This window comes from Dendrobates tinctorius, unplaced genomic scaffold (assembly GCF_039654945.1).
Source record: "Dendrobates tinctorius isolate UK_male_01 unplaced genomic scaffold, ASM3965494v1 ptg000231l, whole genome shotgun sequence".
Taxonomy (NCBI): Eukaryota; Metazoa; Chordata; class Amphibia; order Anura; family Dendrobatidae; genus Dendrobates; species Dendrobates tinctorius.
In genome coordinates, this window is record NW_027361898.1 from 18,970,508 (window position 1) to 18,996,393 (window position 25,886).

The 25,886-nt window shown below is 46.3% G+C and overlaps 1 protein-coding gene across 2 annotated transcripts; it reads right to left on the reverse strand.

Moving 5' to 3' along the window:
* Positions 1–559: 559 nt before the first annotated feature.
* Positions 560–25,528, reverse strand: PDZD11 (PDZ domain containing 11). 2 transcript variants are annotated; one of them, XM_073556124.1, is made up of 7 exons: positions 25,281–25,528; positions 25,113–25,207; positions 11,755–11,838; positions 10,403–10,459; positions 7,237–7,335; positions 4,350–4,410; positions 560–2,714 (listed from the first exon to the last, which is right to left on the reverse strand). In XM_073556124.1, exons 2-7 carry the CDS (start codon positions 25,203–25,205, stop codon positions 2,527–2,529), a joined length of 582 nt encoding a protein of 193 aa, XP_073412225.1. In that variant the 5' UTR covers positions 25,206–25,207; positions 25,281–25,528; the 3' UTR covers positions 560–2,526. The 2 variants fall into 2 exon arrangements, with proteins under 2 accessions (XP_073412225.1, XP_073412226.1); XM_073556125.1 differs by having other exon boundaries at positions 560–2,386; positions 25,281–25,478.
* Positions 25,529–25,886: the final 358 nt, after the last annotated feature.

A 25,886-nucleotide genomic window follows, 5' to 3' on the forward strand; every position in this document is an offset into this window, starting at 1 on the left:
CTGGTGTAAAGCAGAAGTGAAACTACAGCCTGAAATTCCAATTCTCCCTTTCTAGAAGTGCCTAAAATGCTTTTAAGTGTTTTATATTTTAATTATTCTTAATTATTGTTTTTTTTAAATGACCAACATGCAATTTTATATTAAGATTTAGGATTCAGAGTTATTAACTAATAGAAAAACCCTTTTTGGATAATTTTTTTTAGAAAAGCTGTTTGTTTTTTTTAAGAATTGACAACTGTCATAAAAAGTGACATCCTAGCTCCTGTGTGTCTATTACTTAGTGCCTTTCTATGGGATGTCATGCATTCTGGTAAATGGTGGTAAGTGTTTTATTTGCCAATACACCAATATCATCAGATCATAGTAAGAAGCCAACAGTTATAAAAATAGATTTAAGAAATCAAAGGGTCAGTAGAAAGTGCACTATGAAAGGTGTCGTAGGCAACCCAAAACCATATCGCTCTGGGCCGGTTATGATGTGTCTTTATCAAATACTGCCTTAAATCACAGAAGATATGTGCAAATAGCGGTGTATATAAACAAGGGCGAAAAAGCTCAATCCTCGGAATAGCATTTATTTACATATACACAAACTTGGAGCTGCACATTAAATACCACATGAAAGCATGAACTAAATACCACACTTTAAACTGAAAAAGAAGAGAGCTGGCTCAAAAAAATATCATTTCCAAACTCAGATCTTGTTTCCAGACTTTGCTTTTGTGTTAATCACTGGACTAATGTTTAGTTGTATAACCTTTATCTCGGATACATCTGTGTGGCTGGGAGTCTGCGAACAGATATTCCAGCCCGTGCTGCCAGCTCTTTTGCATTCTTAGATTTTGTATCTGAGGCTGTGTGCCCACGATGCGTTTTGTTAAGCGTTTCCGCCGGCTCAGACACTGCAGAAACGCTTAAAAGATGCATCCAATTAATTAGCATGCGGTTTTGGCTTTTTGTGCCAATGCATGCGTTTTTAACCACTCAGGAATCACTTAGCGGCTGAAAACGCAGCATGCTCATTAATTCCCGCATTGCGCGTCAAAAATCGTGTGGAAAAAGACGCGCGTTTTCTGGGAAGGGGATCCTTTTCCTGAGCGTTTAAAAACGCTAGCGTGGGCACATAGCCTAAACGAGCATTTTTTTGTGTCACGCCACAAATTCTCAATGGGATAGGGGGGATTAGTATGTTTGGGGTAATTGTCCTGCTGAAACACCCATTTAAAGGTCATTTCTTCTTCAGCAACATGACCTCTTCCACTATTTTAACATTTGAACTGGTCCAAGGTGCCTGGTATGTGATGCTTGCCCCTCCATGTGTTACAGCCTTCAGTGGTTATGGGTTGTCTCACAAACTGTTCTTTCTGGATATAAAAGCTGCAGTCAGTCTTGCTCTCCTCTGTCCATAGAACGTTGTGCCGCTTCTTTTTAGGCCAGTCAATGTGACCTTTCCGACACGTCTTTTTTCATCAACAGCACTTCACGAGGTTTTCTTGCAAATAGTTTGGAGTCACATAAGTGTTTTCTGATGCTTGCAGGACGCCCAGGTAACTGAAGATCTTCTTTGATTTTCCTGGAGCAGGTCACTGGATGTTTCTTTGCTATTTTTGTTGTGATTCTATGACCTATGTAGATGACAGTATTTCTTTTCCTACCACATGTTTTGGATTTTAAAGAATTGGACTTCTTTTTTTTTTTTTTTTTTACATTCAATTATATTTAGCACTTCTTTATTTTCCCCTCTCCAATCAACTTCTTGATCAAAGTTCTTTCTCCTTCAATATAAGCTCTGAAACACCCCTCCATCTTACTCACTGAGCAAGGACTAAAGCCAAGCAGGTACAACATGTGTTGCCCTCCTTTTGATAAGAGCCCTAATTGACACCTGTGTCTTTGCAGAATGAATGACCTCACTAATTAGGACACCCCCTTTCATTAAACGCGTTATCTGCATCCAGTTAGCAGCGTGCTGTCCTGACTGTTGATTGCCCATTACTCGCCTACAGCTAAACATCAATTTTTTTCCCATGTGTGATCGTTTCTGCCAAAAACAGTAATTAAAACACATTAGTGATGTTAGACAGCTATTTTTTTACATAACTTTATATTTAATGAATTAAAGTGTCAGTAGATAGCGCCCTATTAAAAAGGTGGAGGAGGCCACCGAAAACCATGTAGTTTTGTGTCAGTTACAATGTGTCATCAGATGCTGCTTAAAATCCCAGAAAACAATAAGCGCGTGCCCTCGGCCCAGCACTCGGATCAGGAGTCAGGTCTCTGGAGTGATAAGTGACTGTCAATCATTCTTGCTGCCGGCATTGTCGTGGACAGAAGAATCCAATGATGAGACGCTAGTGAACAGTCCTTTCTTTCTGTCTCTGATAATCTGGAAGGACAAATAACAATTCCTGTAAATGTATTCTCTGTTCCTTACAAAATGCCCATGTATTTTGCTGCGTAATAACGGCAATCGCAGGCGAGTGACAGCCTAAGGCCGGGATGTCGCAGCTATCAAGTCTCTGTCGATTATGCAAATACTCCCTCATCAAACACTGTCAGAGAGAAGCGCAGAAGGCTGAGAATGTGATTTCTCCATTGTGGCCGCAGTAATCGCACTGCACTCAGATATTTCACACGCATCCATAGACTTGTATGATTGCATGTGAGTCGAGTCTCGCTGCCAGTCACAACATGATGCGATTTGTTTTCTCTTGCTGAAATGGCAGAATAAAAAAAAAAAAACAATTATGAGCTTCCACAGAATAACACTGGTCCAGTTGCTATCCAATAAAACATCAAATAGAGCACTCGGTCGTGTTATACCCTCATGTGAGCTGCCATATGGCACATATAGGAAGCAATGGACCCATACTCGCCATCTGTGCGCCTCTGCTTTCACTCCTAGATGTTCTACTTTGGATTAGGACTGTGGCATGTTCTACCATAAAGGTGATTTCCCCCCCCCCCTAGAACCGATTTAGATAAGACAATAATGGGAATGAACATTCTTAGTAATGCTCATTTCAGATGATCAAATATCAACATTTTACAAAATGGTCATTTGTTGAGTGACAGGATTTTTTTTTTTAAGCAAACTTAAAATTCATCCTTCTCAGTAACACACGGACCTGTGTAAACAGGATAGGTGCTGCTGAGAACATGGAGGGACGTTGGAGCAGAATATCTGGGCTGCTGATACTACGCTGTCAGGACTATCGTACCTTTTTTCACTACACCATATAACCACACGAGAAAGCTAGAGAAATGAGTAAGACTGCTTAGTGCAGTCAAAATGCATCGACTGGATCATGTTGACCATGAAAATTCTCTTTTGTACGCACTATATTTTCTTTTGAAAAATAGGAAAAAAAAAAATCCAGTCCTGTTGAGCCAGACTCCAATTTTTTCTATTGTCCTTGATGCGAGGCTGGTGTCTGAGCATACAGCAACTAGGTGTAGTAACTAAGTTTTTGTTGGTGTTCGGAAAATGTTCTCCTGCTTCAGCTAAACAAACAAGTCTATCTAGCCTGGAAAATAGCACAGCTGCGCCAACAATGCGACGAGGTCCCTGTCCTCAGCAAGGAAACCGCTACTACTTCAGAAATAAACACATTTTAACAGGGTATTTAGACTGTAAGGGCTCATACTCACAACTCGCACATCAGTAACCAGCACTCGGGACCGGAGTGTTCATCTGCATAGAGATACATGACTGTCTAACTTTCTCGCCTGTGAGTATGAGCCCTAAAGGGGATCAATCACTATCTAAAATAGGGGACGACATGATCACCTTTAGATACATATTGCAGACTAGTAATCGCACTCAGAAGCTATGGAGGATATTTCACAGGGAAGGAAAGGAGATCAGTTTTAGATCTTGATTAAAAACTACAGATAGGGAAGGTCTTCTGGCATTCAGTGTTATTATGATCACATACTTGAAGAAACCACAAGATTAGTGATGAGCGAGTATACTCGTTGCTTTGGGTTTTCCCGAGGTCTCCGACTATTTTGTAGTGCTCGGAGATTTAGTTTTCACCCATCTCAGCTGCATGATTTGCGGCTGCTGGACAGGCTGAATACATGTGTGGCATGCCTGTTTGTTAGGGAATTTCCACATGTTTTCAGCCTGTCTACAAGTCGCAAATCATGCAGCTGAGACGGGTGAAAACTAAATCTCTGAGCACGCCAAAATACTCGGTCACCCGAGCAATGATTATACTCGATCACTACACAAGATCTAAGACTGTAGTTGGAACAAGTTTGGCAAGTACCTGTCTTCTGACCACCAAGCTGAGATAGATTAGCTCAGGGCCTGGAGTAGGGGCACAGCCTGTCCAGATACTTACTGTATGGGAAATATCGGACTTGCATATAGATTTCTCTGGCAGTTTTCAATATCTCTACTGCCTAAAGGAGAAAAACAAAAAAAAATTATATACCAAGTCTTGGCGTGCCTTCATACAGCATGGAAACATAGAGTGAGTGTTATAACTGCGCCGATTACAGTCACCCTACAACCCACATTACCCTAATCACAATATTGGTGAGATCATCAGGGTATAATAAGTGATGCTGACGAAGATCAATATGATGCCTTGTCCTACAGGATCTCAGCTAACCGGTTAGGTGTGTCGCTGTCAGCGATGATGAAAGATGACGGTTTAGTGGAAGAGACTTATCGCTGGAGATTAGCACAAGGACAGTACAAAGAGCACTCGTCACACCCGGCCTTCTGTACAACATATGGCTTGGGAGCAGGGCCAAGTGTAACGTTTCTGTTGGTTGAGGCAAAACTTGAAATGCTGTCTCCCCCACCCCTACACTCAAAATCCCAAACATTAAAAATACCCCCACAAATAAAACTCTGCATATTGACCTGTTCTAGCTTAAAGGGAACCTGTCACTAAGTTTTTTTCTACCTAATTGGAGAGCAGCATAGTGCAGAGACCGAGACCCTGATTCCAGCGCTGGGACATTTACTGGGCTGCTTCCTGTAGTTTTGATAATCTCCTGCTGATCACACACTGATTTTATCACTGGAAGATAAAAGTAAACCTGCTGCCAGGTAGTTCTCCATATTCACGAGTGCTGTATAAGTGCGTGCCACGATGCAGTATGTTAATATACTGCTTAACACACCCCTGGTTAACCCCTTAGTGACAGAGCCAATTTTTACAATTCTGACCACTGTCAGTCTGAGGTTATATCTTTGGAACGCTTCAACGGATCCCGCTGATTCTGACCGTTTTTCTCGTGACATATTGTACTTCAAGTTAGTGGTAACTTTTTTTATGACTTTGTTTATTTATGAAAAAAACGGAAATTTGACAAATTTAGAAAATTTTGCAATTTTCAAACTTTTGTGCCCTTAAATCAGATATGTCACACAAAATATTTAATAACATTTCCCACATGTCTACTTTACATCAGCACAATTTTTGAAACTTTTTTTCGTTAGGACGTTAAGGGTTAAAAGTTGACCAGCGATTTCTCATTTTTCCAACAAAATTTCCAAAACCATTTTTTTAGGGACCACCTCACATTTGGAGTTTGGGGGGTGGTGTCAGTAACAGAAAATAACCCAAAGTGACACCATTCTAAAAACTGCACCCCTCAAGGTGCAAAAAACCACATTCAAGAAGTTTATTAACCCTTCAGGTGCTTTAAGAACTAAAGCAATGTGGAAGGAAAAAATGAACAATTTACATTTTTCACAAAAATTTTACTTTGGAACCAAACTTTTTTTTTTTTTTTATTTTCACAAGGGTATGGACCACAAAATTTGTTGTGAAATTTCTCCTGAAAACCCCCGATGCCTCGTATGTGAGGGAAAGCCACTGTTTGGGCACATGTCGGGGCTCAGAAGGGAGGGAGCATCGTTGACTTTTTGAATGCAAAATTGGCAGGATTCAATGGTGGTGCCATGACACGTTTGGAGACCCCCTGATGTACCTAAACAGTGGAAACCCCCCAATTCTAACTCCATCCTTAACACAGCCCTAACCCTAGTCCCAACCTTAACTATAACCCCAACCATAACCTTAACCCTAGCTATAACCCCAACCGAAAATTGGAAATAAATACTTTTACCTAAGGGGGTGATAAAGGGGGGTTGATTTACAATTTTTTTATTTTGATCACAGTGATCAAAATTAACCAATAAGAAAAATTCCAATAGGAAAAATTTCCTATTGTTGCCGGGTGCAGGCCGGCCAATCTCGGTGGGCGCACTCTTAACTGCCGCCGTTAAAAGGTGTATCGGCGGTAATTAAGGGGCTAAATCAGCCCCCAAATAATGCAGAAACCAGACTTTCAAAATTGCCACATGACGCTTCCAGTCAGGTCATGGCTCCCTGCAGCAGCAATGACCACTAGTCTGGCAGGAGGGGCATGCATCAGTTTTTTGCTCTAAGGCCAAGTTCACACATTGCATTTTTGCAAGTTTTAAACTGCGTTTTACTGTTCCAGCAAAGTCAGATTTCAGAAATCTCATGCACACACCTTAGTTTAATTTTCCTGACTGATTTGGAAAAGTGCTGCGTTTTTGAAAACTGCAACATGTCACTTCTTTAGGCGTTTTTTCACCCATAGGAAACAATGGGTAAGTGCAAAAATGCAGCAAAAACACCGGTATCCGTTTCGGCGCAAAAACCTAAGGAAGTTAAATCATACTTTTTTTGGGCAACTAAACCTTAACAACATGCACAGTGAACCTAACGCCAACATTGAATGGTCAATTCTTCTTAAAAATGGAAACCAATGATGAGTAACTGTCATTTTAATTCTTATTCATAGTACACACAAAACTAAGCAACTTTGTAATTTATCTTATGAAAGAAATCAGTTTGTCTTTCACACTCAATTCCTGGGTAAAATCTATTCAAGACAGATGTTTCTATTACTGAGAGACAAGATGGCAGTTGGTGCTCAAATCTCTATGGAGGGGAGGAGCTAGAGGAAGACAGACATTCTGCTGCAATTCTCCATAGAACTTTATCAGCACCAACTGCCATCTTCAGTCTCAGTAATGGTAAAGTCTATATTCACTGAGTGCAGACTTTCCTGCGAATTGAGAATGAATGTTAAGCCTTAGAGGAGAATGAAGATGATTTCTAGGATAAAATATATTAGAAAGTCTCTTATTTTCATATATGCTACTGATTTAAAAAAAAAAAAAAGATACTGCATATGTTAAAATGGTGGTTACTGCAGGATGGCAGTCGGTGCTGGTACCTTGCTGTGTTCAATATCCTGGAAGTCCACATTGTTGACAGTAAGCACCTGGTCTCCTTCCTGCAGGCCAGCGCGATGAGCGTCCGAGTCGGGGATGACCTACACAAACAAGGATTACAGCCACTTCTAATGTTTTCATTTTCTTCCAACACTTGGAGTTACTTACATTGGTTGCAGGACTTACAATATCAGACAAAAGTGTTCAGTGGTTAAGCCTTTTTTTTTTTCTTTTTTTGTATGAAAAGGGTGTAGATTTTTTCAGGGCTATTGGTGATTGACATTTATGCAAGTAACTCACCCAACTTTATAGACCTGGCTTTGTACACTAGGGCTCAGGCATGTTGAAACAGGAAAAGTTTTCCCCAAACTGTTCCCACTGAGTTGGCAGCGAACAATTATCAAAAATGTCTGTATGCTGAAGCACTAAGATTTCTCTTCCCTGGCATTAAGGGGCTGAGGTCAACCCCTGACAAACATCGCCATAGCATTAATCTTCTTCCACCTCCAGTGGTCTCCTGGCATTTACCAAACCCAGACATGGTTATTAAATGCCAAACAAAGAAACGAGATTCATCACTTCAAAGAACATGCCCCCCACTGCTCCAGAGTCCAGTGGTGGCGGCTTCACTCCACGCCATCTGACACTTGGCATTGTGCTTGGTGATGTACTGCTTGCAAGCAGCTGCTCAGCAATGGAAGCCCTGCCAGGAAGCTCCTAGCAGAGTTTTGTAATAATCCACTCATAGTTGATAATGGAACGATTAGGAGGAGGAAAAAAAAAAAAAAAAAAAAAAAAAATTATAAACTGACCTGTTACACAATACGATCCTATTACAGGACCACAGAACAACCCACTGTTACACAAATTTTAGTAAAGGCCGACAACATTTTGAGGGCTAGATTTTATTCAATAATTTAAAATGTGTGTCCTAATACTTCTGTGCATAGAGTGGGCTTATGTTAGGGGTTCATGGAGGTATAGCATGGGCCTATTCAGACAAAAAATACCTGAGAAGGTTTAGAAACATTTGTCAGCCATCATTGGTAAATTATTAGTGATGAGCAAACGTACTGTGATAAGGTGTAATCTGAGCATGCTCGGGTGCTAACCGAGTGTCTTCGGTGTGTTCGAAATATATGTTGGAGTCTCAACGAGTGCATGTCTTATGCCTATATATGTTGCGGCGGTCTAACAGCTGTGAGACTTGCAGCCGCAGGGACTGGAACATAATATTCGAGCATGCCAAAGACATTCGGTTAGCACCTGAGCATGCTCAGATAACACCTTATCCCAGCACGTTCGCTCACCACTATAAATTACTAGAAATAGGCCCGATGCTATGGCATCGGGAGTGCGGTGAAATGATCATCCGCCGGGCAGTGGTGCAGCTTTGGCGGAGGATTTGAATCCGCCGGCTGAGCCAATGAGCGGTGCCCCTGGCGCTCAGCCAATGAGCGGCGCAGGATTCAAATCCTCGGCCGCTAAGCCAATGCATAGTCTTCTCACCCCCCCCTATCCTGGTATGCATGGCCCTCTCACCCCCCCCCTTTCCTGGTATGCATGGCCCTCTCACCCCCCCCTTTCCTGGTATGCATGGTCCCCTCACCCCCCCTTTCCTGGTATGCATGGTCCCCTCTCACCCCCCTTTCCTGGTATGCATGGTCCCCTCACCCCCCAATCCTGATATGCATGGTCCCCTCACCCCCCAATCCTGATATGCTTGGTCAATCCTGGTATACATGGTCCCCCTCAGCCCCCAATCCTAGTATATAAGCTACCCCTCACCCCCCTATCCTGGTATGCAAGCTACCCCTCACCCCCCTATCCTGGTATGCATGGTCCTCTCACCCCCAATCCTGATATGCATGGTCGCCGAACCCCCCTATCCTGGTATGCATGCTACCTCTCTTATGCTACCGGCACCGCACTCCTGCCCCGGCCTCCGGTGAGAAGAGAAGCGCCGCGGCAACACTCCTCCCGGTCAGGTATGTAATCCCCCGCCTCGCCGGCTGAGCGGTTCCACGCAGGATTTGAATCCTCAGCCAATGAGCGGAGCCACGCGGCTTGGCAGGGGGATTTGAATCCCGCGCCGCTCATTGAACGCCGGCCGCCATATCGGAATACCCATAACTTGGGTGTTCCAATATGGTGGTGCCGTTTCTATCTCACAGCTTCCGGCCGCGGTGGATTGTGGGATAGCGACACAATCGCTGGAAGCTGTGACAGAGCCCACTGGCAATTATATATTAGATATCTGACCAATTGCTTGTGATTACAGACATTTGTCTTATATGTGATCTGTCAGGTTGGATTTTTCTTTGGCCACGGCTACATTACGTGACACTTCAGGGTCTCTAGCTTTACGCTGTGAAGAAACCCTCCAGACAGTGGATCACTTCTCCGAAAATATTCTGACAAGGTTCTACAAGTTACAGCAAACGTCTTGGCAATATATGTTGTGTAACTTCAGAAAGCTGCTGTACCGTGGGGGGGGGGAATAGGCAGGTGTATACCGAACAGTCAGAAACTGATGGCCTGCTTGATGTGACACTAGACAGACACTAACAGCTCACTGGACCCCACTGACATATAATAGGGTCCGTCAGGTTCTGCAGCAATGTGGTGTTTTGATGGGAAGTGCAGAGTGTCTTTCTTCCTGTCAAATATGAAGTAATCTGCAATGAAAGTGCCAATCGCAGCCCCCGACACAAGTGTAAGGCTATGTGCACACGGTGCGGATTCTGCTGCGGATCCGCAGCGTTTCAGGCTCTGCGGGTCCGCAGCAGTTTCTGCTGTGTTGTAAAGTACCATTGTTTTCAATGGTAAACTGAAAAACGCTGTGCACATGCTGCAGATTTTTCCACTCGGATTTGCTGCAGGTTCAAATCCGCAGCGTATCAATTCTTTGTGCGGAATCCGCAGCGGTTTCACACCTTCTCCATTGTAGAAGTGAGAAATCGCAGGGCTAAACCGCAAGCTAATCCACAGGGCAGGTCTTTTGACCTGACAATTTACTTTTTCCAAATCCGCAGAACCAAAATCTACGTGTGCACATAGCCCAAGTGTGACCCCGGCCTCATATGGTCAGGAGTAATAGAAACAATGCGGCATTTCCTGATCATTTCTACGGAATGATGCCACGCTTATAATGTACAACAGCCATACCTTGGAAATAAAGATACCAAGTTGGGACGCTTTTCCACCTCTGATGTTAAAGCCAAGCTGTAGAGACGAAAAAAAAAAATAAAAAATTCAGTAGGTTGTAAAAATAAAAAGAATGTGTTGCCATCCTTTTATTTTTCCCACTCGAGGAGCGATTTGAGGGCTTTTTTTTTGTTGTTGTCCTGAGCTAATATGTTTCTTGATATAATTTGAGTATTGCACGCACACCGGCAATGACATCATAAATGCTACTGTCAGACTGTCAGCACAAAATGACTGTTCAAGTCAAGTCCCACCGCTCGGTGCATCATTTATATACACCTTCCCACCTCCACTTCTTTGATCAACAGCTCTGGCTTCATAGAACCAGAGAAGAGCGAAGATAGATGGAAAGTAAGCAGGTAGGATGGTGTATATAAACGATTGGCCCCGACGAAAGAAAAAAAAAAATTGATGTACAATTAAAGAACAAAAATAAAAACACAAAATAAAAAACAATGTGCCACCAAAAAACACAACAAAGTGTTGAAAACCACCATAAGGCTACTTTCACACATCCGGTGTGTGGGGTCCGGCGGCGTGCGGCGAAAAGCCGGGCCGCCAGATCCGGCCTGCAGCCGTGACACCGGATGTGTGTGCGGCGAGACGATACGGCTCGGACATTATTAAAGGAGCCGCAGGACCAGGTGGACAGAGGCAGCCAATGAGACAGCTGCTGAAAGGGAGGTGAGGGGAGGAGAGGATAGGAGAGGGGAGGGGGGGTGGAGAGAGAGAGACATGGGGGGTTAACACTTAGTGTCCAGGCAAGAGAATCTCTCTCTCTTGCCGGGCACTTGTGGGTTTAACCCCACAGAGAGATCTCTCTCTCTCACCCAGACACTGTGAGTGTTAACCCCACAAGTGCCCAGCGAGAGAGATCTCTCACAAGTGTCCGGGTGACAGAGATCTCTCTCTCTCTCGCCGGGCACTTGTGGGGTTAACATTCACAGAGTCCGGGCATGCGCTGTGGAAAAAGCCGGTCCGGCGCTGACAAAAAACGTTGCAGGGAACGTTTTTTGCAGATGCCGGACGGCTAATTTATGCCGTGTCCGGCAACAACCGGACACGACGCATAACCATCCGGCACGATGCGGCGCCCATGAAAGCTTATGGGACAAAACCGGATCCGGTGCTGGATCCGGTTATTAAAAATTTCGCCGCATCATGCCGGATGACAAAAACCGGATGTGTGAAAGAGGCCTAAGTAACACACTGTAGTGGTTGACATCTGAAATGTATGTGTATATAATGTTCTTCCCATGACAGACATCTGATGTTATATACACACAGTGTAACAGGAGCTCCTATGTACAAACCTGTGCCCCTGGCGGCTTCTTCAGAAGGATGGAGCGAGGAAGAAAACGCGTCAGCTCGTTGTTGTAATCAGCGTTGTAGACGCGCTGTAACAGTAGCAGACAAATACAATCATTAACACGAGGTTGATTGGAGTTTTGGTCCTAAAAGGACTACACACAATGGTTTTGCGATTTTAGCCATGATGTGTTTTAACAACCATACCTTTTTTGGTGGCCTGCAAATAGTAATCTTGAATTTCTATTTGCTCCATTTGTTTGCGCCCGTTTTCTTATACACATTAGGCTATGTGCGCACGCTGCGGATTTGCTTGTGGAAATTTCTGTGCAGTTTCTGCCTCTCTTGGCAGAGAATGCAGTTGAAATTCTGCACGGTTCTGATGTGGATTTGTGTAAGTTTTTGTAAGCTAAATATATATTAAAAAAAAAGTTGTCCTGTCATTTACTTGCTCCACCTCTTTTTTCATTCTCCATTAAAGACCATAATATCATTACATATCATGTTCAAATATAATGTTTACACACAAATTTAAGTGAATATACTATATATGTAATACCAAGCCAGAGGCTTAGTAATGAACAGGTGTCAGTCAGACACCCTCATTAATAAAACGGTACATAAAGAGTTAAAGCCACAGATGCACATTTTCCAGCGCGGTCTATGCCCCGCAAGTGTGTCCTGCATGTGAAGACTTCCGGGGCATAGACTGCGCTGGAAAATACCGGCGCATGCGCAGTACCGATTATATGCTCCACCCACAGTTGAGCAAAGCATACTGCACAGGCGCCGGAGGCCATTTCAATGCACAAGCACGAAAAACGTTATCTGTGATATTCACAGATGAAGATTACGTTCAGCAAGCCGGGGGGGGGGGGGGGGGGAAGGCGACTAAGCCCCACCCATCGGACCGCGGCGATTTGCATACCTCTCCAACAAGATAACAAAGGTATTTATGCATCAAAGGTGCGGGTCAGGGGGAATAAAAAAATCCTAATAGAATCCTTATGGGACGCCCAATTGGGTGATATCTTTACATGATATCACTAAAAATGGGTGACAGATTCCCTTTAAGAACTTTCCCACTCAGCAGTGCCGTATGTGAGAACATTGGAGCTGATGAACTCCAGTGAACTCTCATGACGGCGCAGTGATACACTGCGGGATCGATAACCTCCTGTCAGTGTATCGCCGGCAGCCAGGTGACACTGCTGTGGGACACTCGGTAATAAATAGATTATGGCGGACAGGGAGTATATGTTGGTTTATTATTTTTTGATTGCTTGCAGAAGACGTGGGCGTCAGGGATTAGGTGTTTGGTGAGTATGTATATTGTATGCGATTATGTTAATGTTTTGATTTTTTTTTTTTTTTTTACTACAATTGAACTCAGGCACCGGCTGATGAGACTACTGTCCCATCGGCTCATCCTGTCTTGTTATATGTGACAGCAGACATAGCCGGATGGGAGAAGTAGTCCCATCAGATGATGCCTAAGTACAATCACTATGGGCTGTTCGTCGCATGGGTACACACAAACACACACATTTCTATGCCCACACACTCTTCCTCCTACTGACATTTACTTTTCTGCAGCGTTTTTGGCAGCAAATCCGCAAACCATTTTACATCTGCGGTTTTGCTGTGGATTTGACTGACTCAATGGAAGTCAATGGGTGCAGAAACGCTGCAGATCAGCAAAAAGAATTGACATGCTGCCCAAAATATAACGCTGCAAACAAGAACGGAAATTTCTGCAGCATGTGCACAATTCAGCAATGCCATTGATTAACATTGCTTAAGTCTTGAATTTCTGGAGCATTTCAGAGCAGAAAAAATGTTGCGGAAATGCAACAAATCCACAACGTGTGCACATAGCCTTATAGTAATCTATTTCTATAGTTTGTTTTTTTCTTTTACTAGGAAAAAAAAATGTTCAAAAAATTTTTAATTTGCACATTTGACACACAAAATAAGTGTAAAAACCTATTCCATTTTTCCTGACATTTTGTCTCACAAGAAACCTCTGTGGATTGTTCAGTTGTTAATTCTTATCTTTTATGCTTTGTTTGGGAAAACCCATGGAAGCTGCAGTCACAGAAGAAAATGGTTCATAGCGGTGATATCAGTCCCTATCAGAGTCAAAACCCAGCGGCTGTGCCATTATCAGGGTACAGATTGATTGTGATTGCCCACCCAATAGCCTCTGCTCACTACAACATTCCCATTAAGTGCAACTAAAAACCACTTAAAGGGAATTGATTTTTGCTATCTAATCTGGGAACACCATAATGTAGTAGAAGAGACCCTGATTTCAGGGCTGTGTTTTGCTGCTTGAATACAATCAGTATTTTAACAGGAGATCACTACAGGACAACTGTCCTTGTGCCTCCTAGTCCAACCTCACCCCCAGCACTAGTTAGCAGCCCTCTGTCACTGTCACTATACAATGTATATAGAAAGCTGTGGAGTGGGGGGTTATACACAGCTCAGCAACTGAGCTCTGATAGATCTGCAGAACAGAAAGCGGTGATAATCACAACTTCTGCATCCAGTATACAAAGTGATACATTGCTGGAATCAGGGTCTCTGTCATTACATTTTGCTGCTGTCAGATGTCATAGCACAAACCTGCTGACAGATTTCCTTTAAGGCCATGTGCACACAATATATTTTAAACTCCGGCAAACCCACTGAGTTCTTCAAGCAGAAGACACTTCTGGAATAAACAGTTTCCGGAAATGTCTTGTGTTGATCTTTTTTCTGGTTGCTCCCTGATGGTTTTATCTGCCCGCGGGGTAGCCTTTCCTATGGTTCTGTATTGTCTTGTTCAGGTCAATTTTTTCATTTAATAACGATGTAATGGCTAACGGATTTTTAAGCAGAAAGTTTGACAAAACGCTCTAAAAAGAAGTCTGTGCTTCTCCTGAGTTTTCCCATTGACTTGTTTTGTAAAGTACAGAGTGTCTTCAGAGCAGAAAACACCACAATAGTCAGGTCGCTTCTTTCAACTGTTTGACATTTTTAGAAACCTGAAGTGGTTAAATGATATTCAAAAGCCTGACCATATGAACAGCAACTTATGTTTACATGCTCAAGCGTTTTCTGATAAGTTTTCAGGCAGTTTCCGCAGCCAAATCAGTATGAAAATGATTTTAACAATAAAATTAGACCTGCACCAGACATATACAACACTGCAGGTTTAACCCCTTTACGACCTTGGACGTATAAGTATGTCCAAGGTCATGTCCAAGCATTTGATGCGGGCTCTGATGCCGAGACCGCATCTTTGCCAGCACATGACAGCTGTTTGATCATCTGACATATGCCCCTAACAGCCGAGGGCAAAATAGAGATCCAACCGCGGCAGTTAACTTGTTAAATGCTGCTGTCAATCTCTTGAAGTGGCATGTAACTCGATTGCGCCGAAAGTGTGTCATAAGACCCGCCCATTGGCGCCCCTGTCACATGATCACGAGGCGAATATGTTGTCATGATCAGGACTGTAGAAAACTTCTGTGCTTGTCATTGTACAGCTATGATCGCCGGCTTGTGGCCAGCGTTCATAAGAGATGATTTCTGCTACACATAGCAGGGATGAATGAAGCCCTCCGTGTAGCACAGGAGATCAGACGATCGCAAATTCAAGTCTTCTAAGTTTTTAAATGTATAAAAAGTTCAAATCACCCCCTTTTTGCCCCGTTCAAAATAAGACAATAAAAAATACACATATTTGGCATCACTGCGTTCAGAAGTGTACGATCAATATATAAAAGTAAATTTATCTGATCGGTAAATGGTGTAACAAAAAAAAACAAAAAACGCCAGAATTAAGGTTTTGGTCGCCGCAACATTGCAATAAAATGAAATAACAGCTGATCAATACATTTTATCTAGCCCAAAATGGTATCAATAAAAACGTCAGCTTGGGGAACAAAGAATAAGTAATAACCCAGCCCCAGATTCCAAAAAATTAGAACGTTACGGGTCTCGGAAAATTGCAAATGCAAAAACTTTTCTTTCTTACAAATTTCTGAATTTTTCTCCACCTCTATAAACTATACATGTTTGGTATCAGCGAACTCATACTGACCTGGGGAATCATAATACCAGGTCAGTTTTATCATATTAGTGAACATGGTAAAGAAAAAAATTGTGGAATTGAACTTTTTTTGTGGATGGAAAAATAAAAAAGCAATGGCACTTTGAAAAATGGAAGGAAAAAATGAAAAATTCCGAGGCTGAAGGGGTTAAAATGGTGGGGTCATGTCCCTATGCTGCGCTCTCTCTGAATGATGAGAGACCGTGTTAACATTGTTATTTCCGCTGGATCATACATGTAGAGATGTCAATCCCTGTATGTGGATTCAGGTCAGATTCTTCCCCGTCACATCATATAAATCTATATGTAAGTGACATTGACGTCTCCTCCTCATTCACACCTATTTAGAATAAAAAAATAAAGCCTGAATTTACAGGACGTTGAGAATATATGATGAGAAAGCATCAGCATATACTTTCAGGGGTTTTTCAATCTTAGAAGTCCCCTAAACCCAGGTTGCAGATTTTTGTTTTTTCAAATATACACTGCACTTTACTCCCCTTCCCCGGGTCCACTGTTGAGACTCCACCATTGCTCCTGGTGTCATTGTCTGCAGCGCTAACAGTCGCCACTGCTGCAGCCAAACACCGAGTTGAGTAGCTGTGACCGAGTTAACAGTCTGATCAGCTGAACTCTGTGATTGGCCGCTAAGCTGGCGAAGACAATGACATCGAGAATAGTGGCGGAGACTCAGCACTGGACCTGGGGAGGGTGAATAAAGCGCAGCATGTTTTTGTTTTTAAGCAAATTGCAGTCAGGGAACAGGGGTTTTCTGAAAAGAAACTATAGTCCCTTTAAAGGCGGTTTCCACTCAGTGTTTGAGGAACTATAGTGCAGGAAAGCACTGGCAGTCTTTTTTGTAGTCTTTGCAGATGGTTTTTGGGCGTTTTTTAAACTTGAGCTGCTTTGAAGCGTAAACCACCTGAATGATGGTCAGGTCAACTCTTAACTATTTTGCAGATTTACAAGCAACCTGAATACACTTACGGTAAGTCTAGAAGTATTTGGACAGTGTCCCAAGTTTTGCCATTTACCAAAACATATTCAAGATACAGTTATATAGTCAATATGGACTTAAGGAAGACTCAGCTTTAATTTGAGGATATTCACATACTTAGTGGAGTATGGATTTACGAATTACAGCTCTTTAACATGTAGTTGCCTCTTTTTAAAAAGGGACCAAAAGGAATTGTACAATTAAAGAAAAAAAAGGTTTGGAGCTGATTTCAGATGTGGCATTTGCAAGCTGTTGCTGTGAACCCACAACATGTGGTCAAAGGAACTCTCAATAGATGAGAAACAGACCATCATTAGGCTGAAGTAAAAAATAAGAAATCCATAAGCAAGATAGCAGAAATGTTATAAGTGGCCAAAGCAACAATTTTGTACATTCTACAAAAAAAACAAAAAGAAAACACACTAGTGACGTTGGGAACTCAAAATGGCCTGGACGTCCTTGGAAGACAAAGTGGTGGATGATCACAGAATTCTTTTCCATGGTGAAGTAATACCCCTTCCCAACAACCACCCAAGTGAAGAAGACTCTTCAGGAACATGGTGTTTCAATATCTAAGTCTACTATAAAGAGAAGACTTCATGAGAGCAAACAGAGGATTCTCAACAAGGTGCAAACCATTAATCAGCCTTAAAAATAGAATGGCCAGATTAGACTTTGCCAAAAAGCATGTCAAGAAGCTGCCAAGTTCTGGAAAAGTATTCTTTGGACAGATGAAACTAAGATTAACCTGTACCAGAATGATGGCAAGAAGAAAGTATGGAGAAGACTCATGATCCAAAGTTCACCACATCCTCTGTAACACATGGTAGAGGCAGTGTGATGGCGTGGAAATGCATGACTTCCAATGGCACTGGGTCACTAATGTATTGATGATGTGACTGAAGACAGAAGCAGCCGGATGAATCCTGTGTGTACAGGGCGATACTTTCTACTCAGATTCAACCATATGCATCAAAGTTGATTGGACAGCTCTTTACTGTACAGATGGACAAGTACCCAAAACATACTGTGAATGCAACCAGGGAGGTTATGACTAAGTGGAATATTCTGCAATGGCCGAGATAGTCACCAGATCTCAACCCATCAAGCAGCATTTCACATGCTTAAGACTGGAACCTAAAGGGTAAAGTTTTTCTTTTTGGAGAGTGACAAGCCAAGTCTGGCATGTCAGAGTGAGGAAACTTATAAGCCATGCATGCTCCTCTGGGAAATTAAATATGCAAATTTTATCTTCATAGAGAAGAGGACTAGAACTCTAGCGCCATCTATTGGAAGCAGCGATCCGAAAAGTTAACACAGACTCTTTATCAAGCCTTGCAATATGACTTAGGATAAAAGTCAAACCTGAAGCTCAGTTTGCAGACAATGTGTTTTGGGGTGTTGCCCCTCATCAGTGCAAAGTATGAGATCTGGTTTGTCCACGAGAGAGGCTCTAGACTGGGGTATAAGGGATAACGTTTCTCCTTGTGGACAAGATGCAAATTGAGTTTCTGGTTTGGCTTTTATCCCAAGTCATATTGCAAGGCTCGTTAAAGAGTCAATATTGCCTTTTAGGATCGCTGCTTCCAATAGGTGGCGCTAGAGTTCTTGTCCTCTTCTTCTCGGAAGAAACAATATGATTTGCATACATGCTCTATATGGAACCTGTCACCAGCCCTGATATACAGCATTCTAATATGCTGTATATATGCCCCCAATCCAACCTACAAGACAAGAAAAACACCTTTTATTATACTCGCCTAAGGGGCGGTTGGGTCACATGTACGCTGCTAGTCTCGGTCCGATGCCTCCCTTCTTCTTGCGATTGCCGTCCTTCTTTCTTCGTGTGGATGATGCGTCCCTATGTCATCTACACAGTCTCCTCGGCATCGCGCTCTTTTGCCCTGTCGAGGGCAGAGCGGAGTACAGCAGTGCGCATGCACAGGAAAAGGCCAGAGAATCGATGCATGCGCACTGCAATACTTTACTCTGCCCTCGTCAGAGCAGAGGAGTATGCCTGTGCAGGAGCGTGATGCTAGGACACTGTGGATGATGGAGGACGCATCATCCACACGAAGAAAGAAGGAGGATGGAAATCGCAAGAAGAAGGGAGGCACCAGACCAAGACAGTGACGCCCATTGGACCTGACCGCACTGTAGGCGATAATAAAAGGTGTTTTTCTCTTGTTGCATGATGGATTTGGGGCATATATATGTAGCATTATAGAATACTTAATATCAGGGCTGAAAGGTGGTGGTCTTACCTCATATGGGAAAGACCTGGTGACAGGTTCCCTTTAAGGCATAAAGACCCACAAACAAGTAACAACTGAAGTCACTGCAGTAAAGGCAGCAAATGTCACAAAGGATAAAAAAGTGTTTGGTGGCTTCCATGGTTTCCAGAATTCAGGAAGTCATTACCTGCAAAGGATTCTCTACAAAGCGTTAAAAATGAACATTTTATTTATGGTAAAGTTAATTTGTCCAATTACTTTTGAGCCCCTGAAATGAGGCTTTGCAGAAAACTGTCTGCAGTTCTAAACGGTTCCCAGGAGATTTTTGTTGAACAGCTTAAAATTAAACCTGAAAGTCTCCACTTCAATTGTATCTGATTTGTTTCATTTAAATAAATAAATGGTGGCCTGCAGAGAAGAAATCACCAAGATTCGGTCACTGTCCAAGTGTTTCTGGACCTAACAGTGCATATGTTTATTCTTTTTAACACTTTTTTTCAGGCAGGTTAAGGAACATGCTAACCTGAAAAACCATGTGTGCACATAACCATAACATTTACTGATGAAAAACCCACAGCACATTACAGCAGCTGCAAGGTAGAGAATATAGCAAATCCCAGCCACGGGCTGAAGAATCAAACCCAAGCAGAATTTCACATCTGATGCAAGTCAATTGTATCTGGATTTTCACAGATTTTATCATGTTCACTGCATACAAGGAAATCCGTATAAACTCGTGGTTTTGGTTGTAGATTTGCTGTGAGATTGCAAACTGCTGAAAAATCTAAAGTCTGGTACAAATGACATACCTTTAGAGTGCACCCTTCACCTCTAGTGTGCTCCCGCATGCCCCCATACCCCAGGATGCACCCATGCACTCCTTAACTCTCGTGTGCTCCCGCATGCCCCCATACCCCAGAATGCACTCCTTACCTCTAGTTTGCTCCCGCATGCCCCCATACCCCAGAATGCACCCACGCACTCCTTACCTCTAGTTGTGCTCCCGCATGCCCCCATACCCCAGAATGCACCCACGCACTCCGTACCTCTAGTGTGCTCCCGCATGCCCCCATACCCCAGAATGCACTCCTTACCTCTAGTTTGCTCCCGCATGCCCCCATACCCCAGAATGCACCCACGCACTCCTTACCTCTAGGTGTGCTCCCGCATGCCCCCATACCCCAGAATGCACCCACGCACTCCTTACCTCTAGTGTGCTCCCGCATGCCCCCATACCCCAGAATGCACCCACGCACTCCGTACCTCTAGTGTGCTCCCGCATGCCCCCATACCCCAGAATGCACTCCTTACCTCTAGTTTGCTCCCGCATGCCCCCATACCCCAGAATGCACCCACGCACTCCTTACCTCTAGGTGTGCTCCCGCATGCCCCCATACCCCAGAATGCACCCACGCACTCCGTACCTCTAGTGTGCTCCCGCATGCCCCCATACCCCAGAATGCACCCACGCACTCCTTACCTCTAGTGTGCTCCCGCATGCCCCCATACCCCAGAATGCACCCACGCACTCCTTACCTCTAGTGTGCTCCCGCATGCCCCCATACCCCAGAATGAACCCACGCACTCCTTACCTCTAGTGTGCTCCCGCATGCCCCCATACCCCAGAATGCACCCACGCACTCCTTACCTCTAGTGTGCTCCCGCATGCCTCCATACCCCAGAATGCACCCACGCACTCCTTACCTCTAGTGTGCTCCCGCATGCCTCCATACCCCAGAATGCACCCATGCACTCCTTACCTCTAGTGTGCACCCACATGCCTCCATACCCCAGAATGCACCCACGCACTCCTTACCTCTAGTGTGCTCCCGCATGCCCCTATACCCCAGAATGCACCCACGCACTCCTTACCTCTAGTGTGCTCCCGCATGCCCCCCCATACCCCAGAATGCACCCACGCACTCCTTACCTCTAGCGTGCTCCCGCATGCCCCCCATTCCCCAGAATGCACCCACGCACTCCTTCCCTCTAGTGTGCTCCCACATGCCTCCATACCCCAGAATGCACCCACGCACTCCTTACCTCTAGTGTGCTCCCGCATGCCCCCATACCCCAGAATGCACCCACGCACTCCTTACCTCTAGTGTGCTCCCGCATGCCCCCATACCCCAGAATGCACTCCTTACCTGTAGTGTGCTCCCGCATGCCTCCGTACTCTAGAAAGCACCCACGCACTCCTTACCAATAGTGTGCTCCCGCATGCCCCCATATGCCTAGAGTTCACCCACGCACGCCTTACCTCTAGTGTGCTCCCGCATGCCCCAGAATGCACCCACGCACTCCTTACCTCTAGTGTGCTCCCACATGCCCCCATACTCCAGAATGCACCCACGCACTCATTACCTCTAGTGTGCTCCCGCATGCCCCTATACCCCAGAATGCACCCACGCACTCCTTACCTCTAGTGTGCTCCCGCATGCCCCCCCATACCCCAGAATGCACCCACGCACTCCTTACCTCTAGTGTGCTCCTGCATGCCCCCACGCACACCTTACCTCTAGTGTGCTCCTGCATGCCCCCATACCCCAGAATGCACTCCTTACCTGTAGTGTGCTCCCGCATGCCTCCGTACTCTAGAAAGCACCCACGCACTCCTTACCAATAGTGTGCTCCCGCATGCCCCCATATGCCTAGAGTTCACCCACGCACGCCTTACCTCTAGTGTGCTCCCGCATGCCCCCATACCCCAGAATGCACCCACGCACTCACCTCTAGTGTAATCCCGCATGCCCCCATACCCCAGAATGCAGCCACGCACTCCTTACCTCTAGTGTGCTCCCGCATGCCCCCATACCCCACAATGCACTCCTTACCTCTAGTGTGCTCCCGCATGCCTCCGTACTCTAGAATGCACCCACGCACTCCTTACCAATAGTGTGCTCCCGCATGCCTCCATACCCCACTCACACACACCTTAGTTCTAGTGTGCTCCCGCATGCCCCCCATATGCCTAGAGTTCACCAACGCACGCCTTACCTCTAGTGTGCTCCCGCATGCCCCCATACCCCAGAATGCACCCACGCACTCCTTACCTCTAGTGTGCTCCCGCATGCCCCCATACCCCAGAATGCACCCACGTACTCCTTACTTGTAGTGTGCTCCCGCATGCCCCCATGCCCCAGAATGCACCCACGAACTCCTTACCTCTAGTGTGCTCCCGCATGCCTCCGTACTCTAGAATGCACCCACGCACTCCTTACCTCTAGTGTGCTCCTGCATGCCCCTATACCCCAGAATGCAACCACGCACTCCTTACCTTTAGTGTGCCCCCCAAAGGCCTCCGTACTCTAGAATGCACAAACGCACTCCTTACCTCTAGTGTGCTCCTGCATGCCCCTATACCCCAGAATGCACCCACGCACTCCTTACCTCTAGTGTGCTCCCGCATGCCCCCATACCCCAGAATGCACCCACGCACTCCTTACCTCTAGTGTGCTCCCGCATGCCCCCATACCCCAGAATGCACCCACGCACTCCTTACCTCTAGTGTGCTCCCGCATGCCCCCATACCCCAGAATGCACCCACGCACTCCTTACCTCTAGTGTGCTCCCGCATGCCCCCATACCCCAGAATGCACCCACGCACTCCTTACCTCTAGTGTGCTCCCGCATGCCCCCATACCCCAGAATGCACCCACGCACTCCTTACCTCTAGTGTGCTCCCGCATGCCCCCATACCCCAGAATGCACCCACGCACTCCTTACCTCTAGTGTGCTCCCGCATGCCCCCATATGCCTAGAGTTCACCCACGCACGCCTTACCTCTAGTGTGCTCCCGCATGCCCCCATATGCCTAGAGTTCACCCACGCACTCCTTACCTCTAGTGTGCTCCCGCATGCCCCCATATGCCTAGAGTTCACCCACGCACGCCTTACCTCTAGTGTGCTCCCGCATGCCCCCATATGCCTAGAGTTCACCCACGCACTCCTTACCTCTAGTGTGCTCCCGCATGCCCCCATATGCCTAGAGTTCACCCACGCACGCCTTACCTCTAGTGTGCTCCCGCATGCCCCCATATGCCTAGAGTTCACCCACGCACGCCTTACCTCTAGTGTGCTCCCGCATGCCCCAGAATGCACCCACGCACTCCTTACCTCTAGTGTGCTCCCACATGCCCCCATACTCCAGAATGCACCCACGCACTCATTACCTCTAGTGTGCTCCCGCATGCCCCTATACCCCAGAATGCACCCACGCACGCCTTACCTCTAGTGTGCTCCCGCATGCCCCCATACCCCAGAATGCACCCACGCACTCACCTCTAGTGTGCTCCCGCATGCCCCCATACCCCAGAATGCAGCCACGCACTCCTTACCTCTAGTGTGCTCCCGCATGCCCCCATACCCCACAATGCACTCCTTACCTCTAGTGTGCTCCCGCATGCCTCCGTACTCTAGAATGCACCCACGCACTCCTTACCAATAGTGTGCTCCCGCATGCCTCCATACCCCACTCACACACACCTTAGTTCTAGTGTGCTCCCGCATGCCCCCCATATGCCTAGAGTTCACCAACGCACGCCTTACCTCTAGTGTGCTCCCGCATGCCCCAGAATGCACCCACGCACTCCTTACCTCTAGTGTGCTCCCGCATGCCCCCATACCCCAGAATGCACCCACGCACTCCTTACCTCTAGTGTGCTCCCGCATGCCCCCATACCCCAGAATGCACCCACGTACTCCTTACTTGTAGTGTGCTCCCGCATGCCCCCATGCCCCAGAATGCACCCACGAACTCCTTACCTCTAGTGTGCTCCCGCATGCCTCCGTACTCTAGAATGCACCCACGCACTCCTTACCTCTAGTGTGCTCCTGCATGCCCCTATACCCCAGAATGCAACCACGCACTCCTTACCTTTAGTGTGCCCCCCAAAGGCCTCCATACTCTAGAATGCACAAACGCACTCCTTACCTCTAGTGTGCTCCTGCATGCCCCTATACCCCAGAATGCACCCACGCACTCCTTACCTCTAGTGTGCTCCCGCATGCCCCCATACCCCAGAATGCACCCACGCACTCCTTACCTCTAGTGTGCTCCCGCATGCCCCCATACCCCAGAATGCACCCACGCACTCCTTACCTCTAGTGTGCTCCCGCATGCCCCCATACCCCAGAATGCACCCACGCACTCCTTACCTCTAGTGTGCTCCCGCATGCCCCCATACCCCAGAATGCACCCACGCACTCCTTACCTCTAGTGTGCTCCCGCATGCCCCCATACCCCAGAATGCACCCACGCACTCCTTACCTCTAGTGTGCTCCCGCATGCCCCCATATGCCTAGAGTTCACCCACGCACGCCTTACCTCTAGTGTGCTCCCGCATGCCCCCATATGCCTAGAGTTCACCCACGCACTCCTTACCTCTAGTGTGCTCCCGCATGCCCCCATATGCCTAGAGTTCACCCACGCACGCCTTACCTCTAGTGTGCTCCCGCATGCCCCCATATGCCTAGAGTTCACCCACGCACGCCTTACCTCTAGTGTGCTCCCGCATGCCCCCATATGCCTAGAGTTCACCCACGCACTCCTTACCTCTAGTGTGCTCCCGCATGCCCCCATATGCCTAGAGTTCACCCACGCACGCCTTACCTCTAGTGTGCTCCCGCATGCCCCAGAATGCACCCACGCACTCCTTACCTCTAGTGTGCTCCCACATGCCCCCATGTGCCTAGAGTTCACCCATACCCATAGTGTCCCCCTCACGACCCCATACAGAGCCCCCTCGCATCCCTGTACCTCCCCCTCATGCTGCCATATCCAGAGAGCGACCCCACAGAACCCATACAGCACCCCAATACTGATAGAGCGCCTCTGTACCATTTACAGCATGTACATGAGCTAAGGATAAGTTTCATCCCCACTGTGGATTCTAATATGAACACCCACAGGCGCCAAGCACAGGGACTCTGTGACCATGGAGACTACAGAGCAGTGCGGCTCCTGCCGGGGTGAGCGCCCCCTTTATACCCCATGGTAGGAGCCTCTTCACCCCGCACTGGCACCATTACCTCCTGGAGGGGTATCCATGCCGGAGGGTTCTCGTAGGGGGGCAGGAACACCACGGGGTAGGGGTACTCCTCATAAGCTGCGCGCCCCTCCATCCCTGGAACGGAAAGTACACATCTCAGAATGACGTAAATGCGGACACTCGTGACGTCACATACCGCCGCACTCACCGGTCCCGGGGACAGACAAGCCGCCGCACACCGTCCCTCCGCTCTCCCCACTTCCGGTTGTCACACCGAGCAGCTCCGGCGTCGGCAGTTTCCGGCGTCCCCTCGCTGCACGCTCCGCCTCCGTGATCCCTGGGATCTCTACAGGTGTGCGGCTATTGCCGTGCTCCACACGGGGGCGCTATAACATGACGGATATCCCTGACCGGAGGGGTTGTAGGCCAATACAAGTACAATACGGTGACGGATAGCACATTCCCACGGTCTCAGCTCCGTCCTCCGGCAGTGTCTGCGTCCTAATGGCTCCTCCACAGTGGCCCTGCCGTCATCACCTTCTGGCCGCAGACCTTCCGTTTTTTTGGTCAGTTCCGTTTTTTTTGGTCAGTTGCAATCTGTGAAAAATGCAAAAGACGGATCCGTTTCCGTTGTGACACCAACGTATGTCACTGGACCGTTGTTTTGACGGATCCGCTGAAGTCGGAAAGTTAAAGGAACCGCTGCCGAGCGAGAGAGAGATTTTTCTGCCGCCAGGACGGGATTCGGGGTTAAATATCCGGCAAGGAAATTCTTACGGGCAAACTCAGTGTAAAAACGCGGATCCGTGCAGAC

Bases quoted from the DNA above. Each gene is read 5' to 3' on its own strand.
- PDZD11 (XM_073556124.1), bottom strand. From the start codon at position 25,205: ATGGAGGGGCGCGCAGCTTATGAGGAGTACCCCTACCCCGTGGTGTTC. The intron at 7,336-10,402 runs GTATGGCTGTTG...TTGTTTGTGTAG, and splicing joins TTGGTATCTTTATTTCCAAG to GTCATCCCCGACTCGGACGC. The intron at 2,715-4,349 runs GTAAGTATCTGG...CTGCCATTTCAG, and splicing joins AGTCCGATATTTCCCATACA to CAAGAGAAAACAAATCGCAT.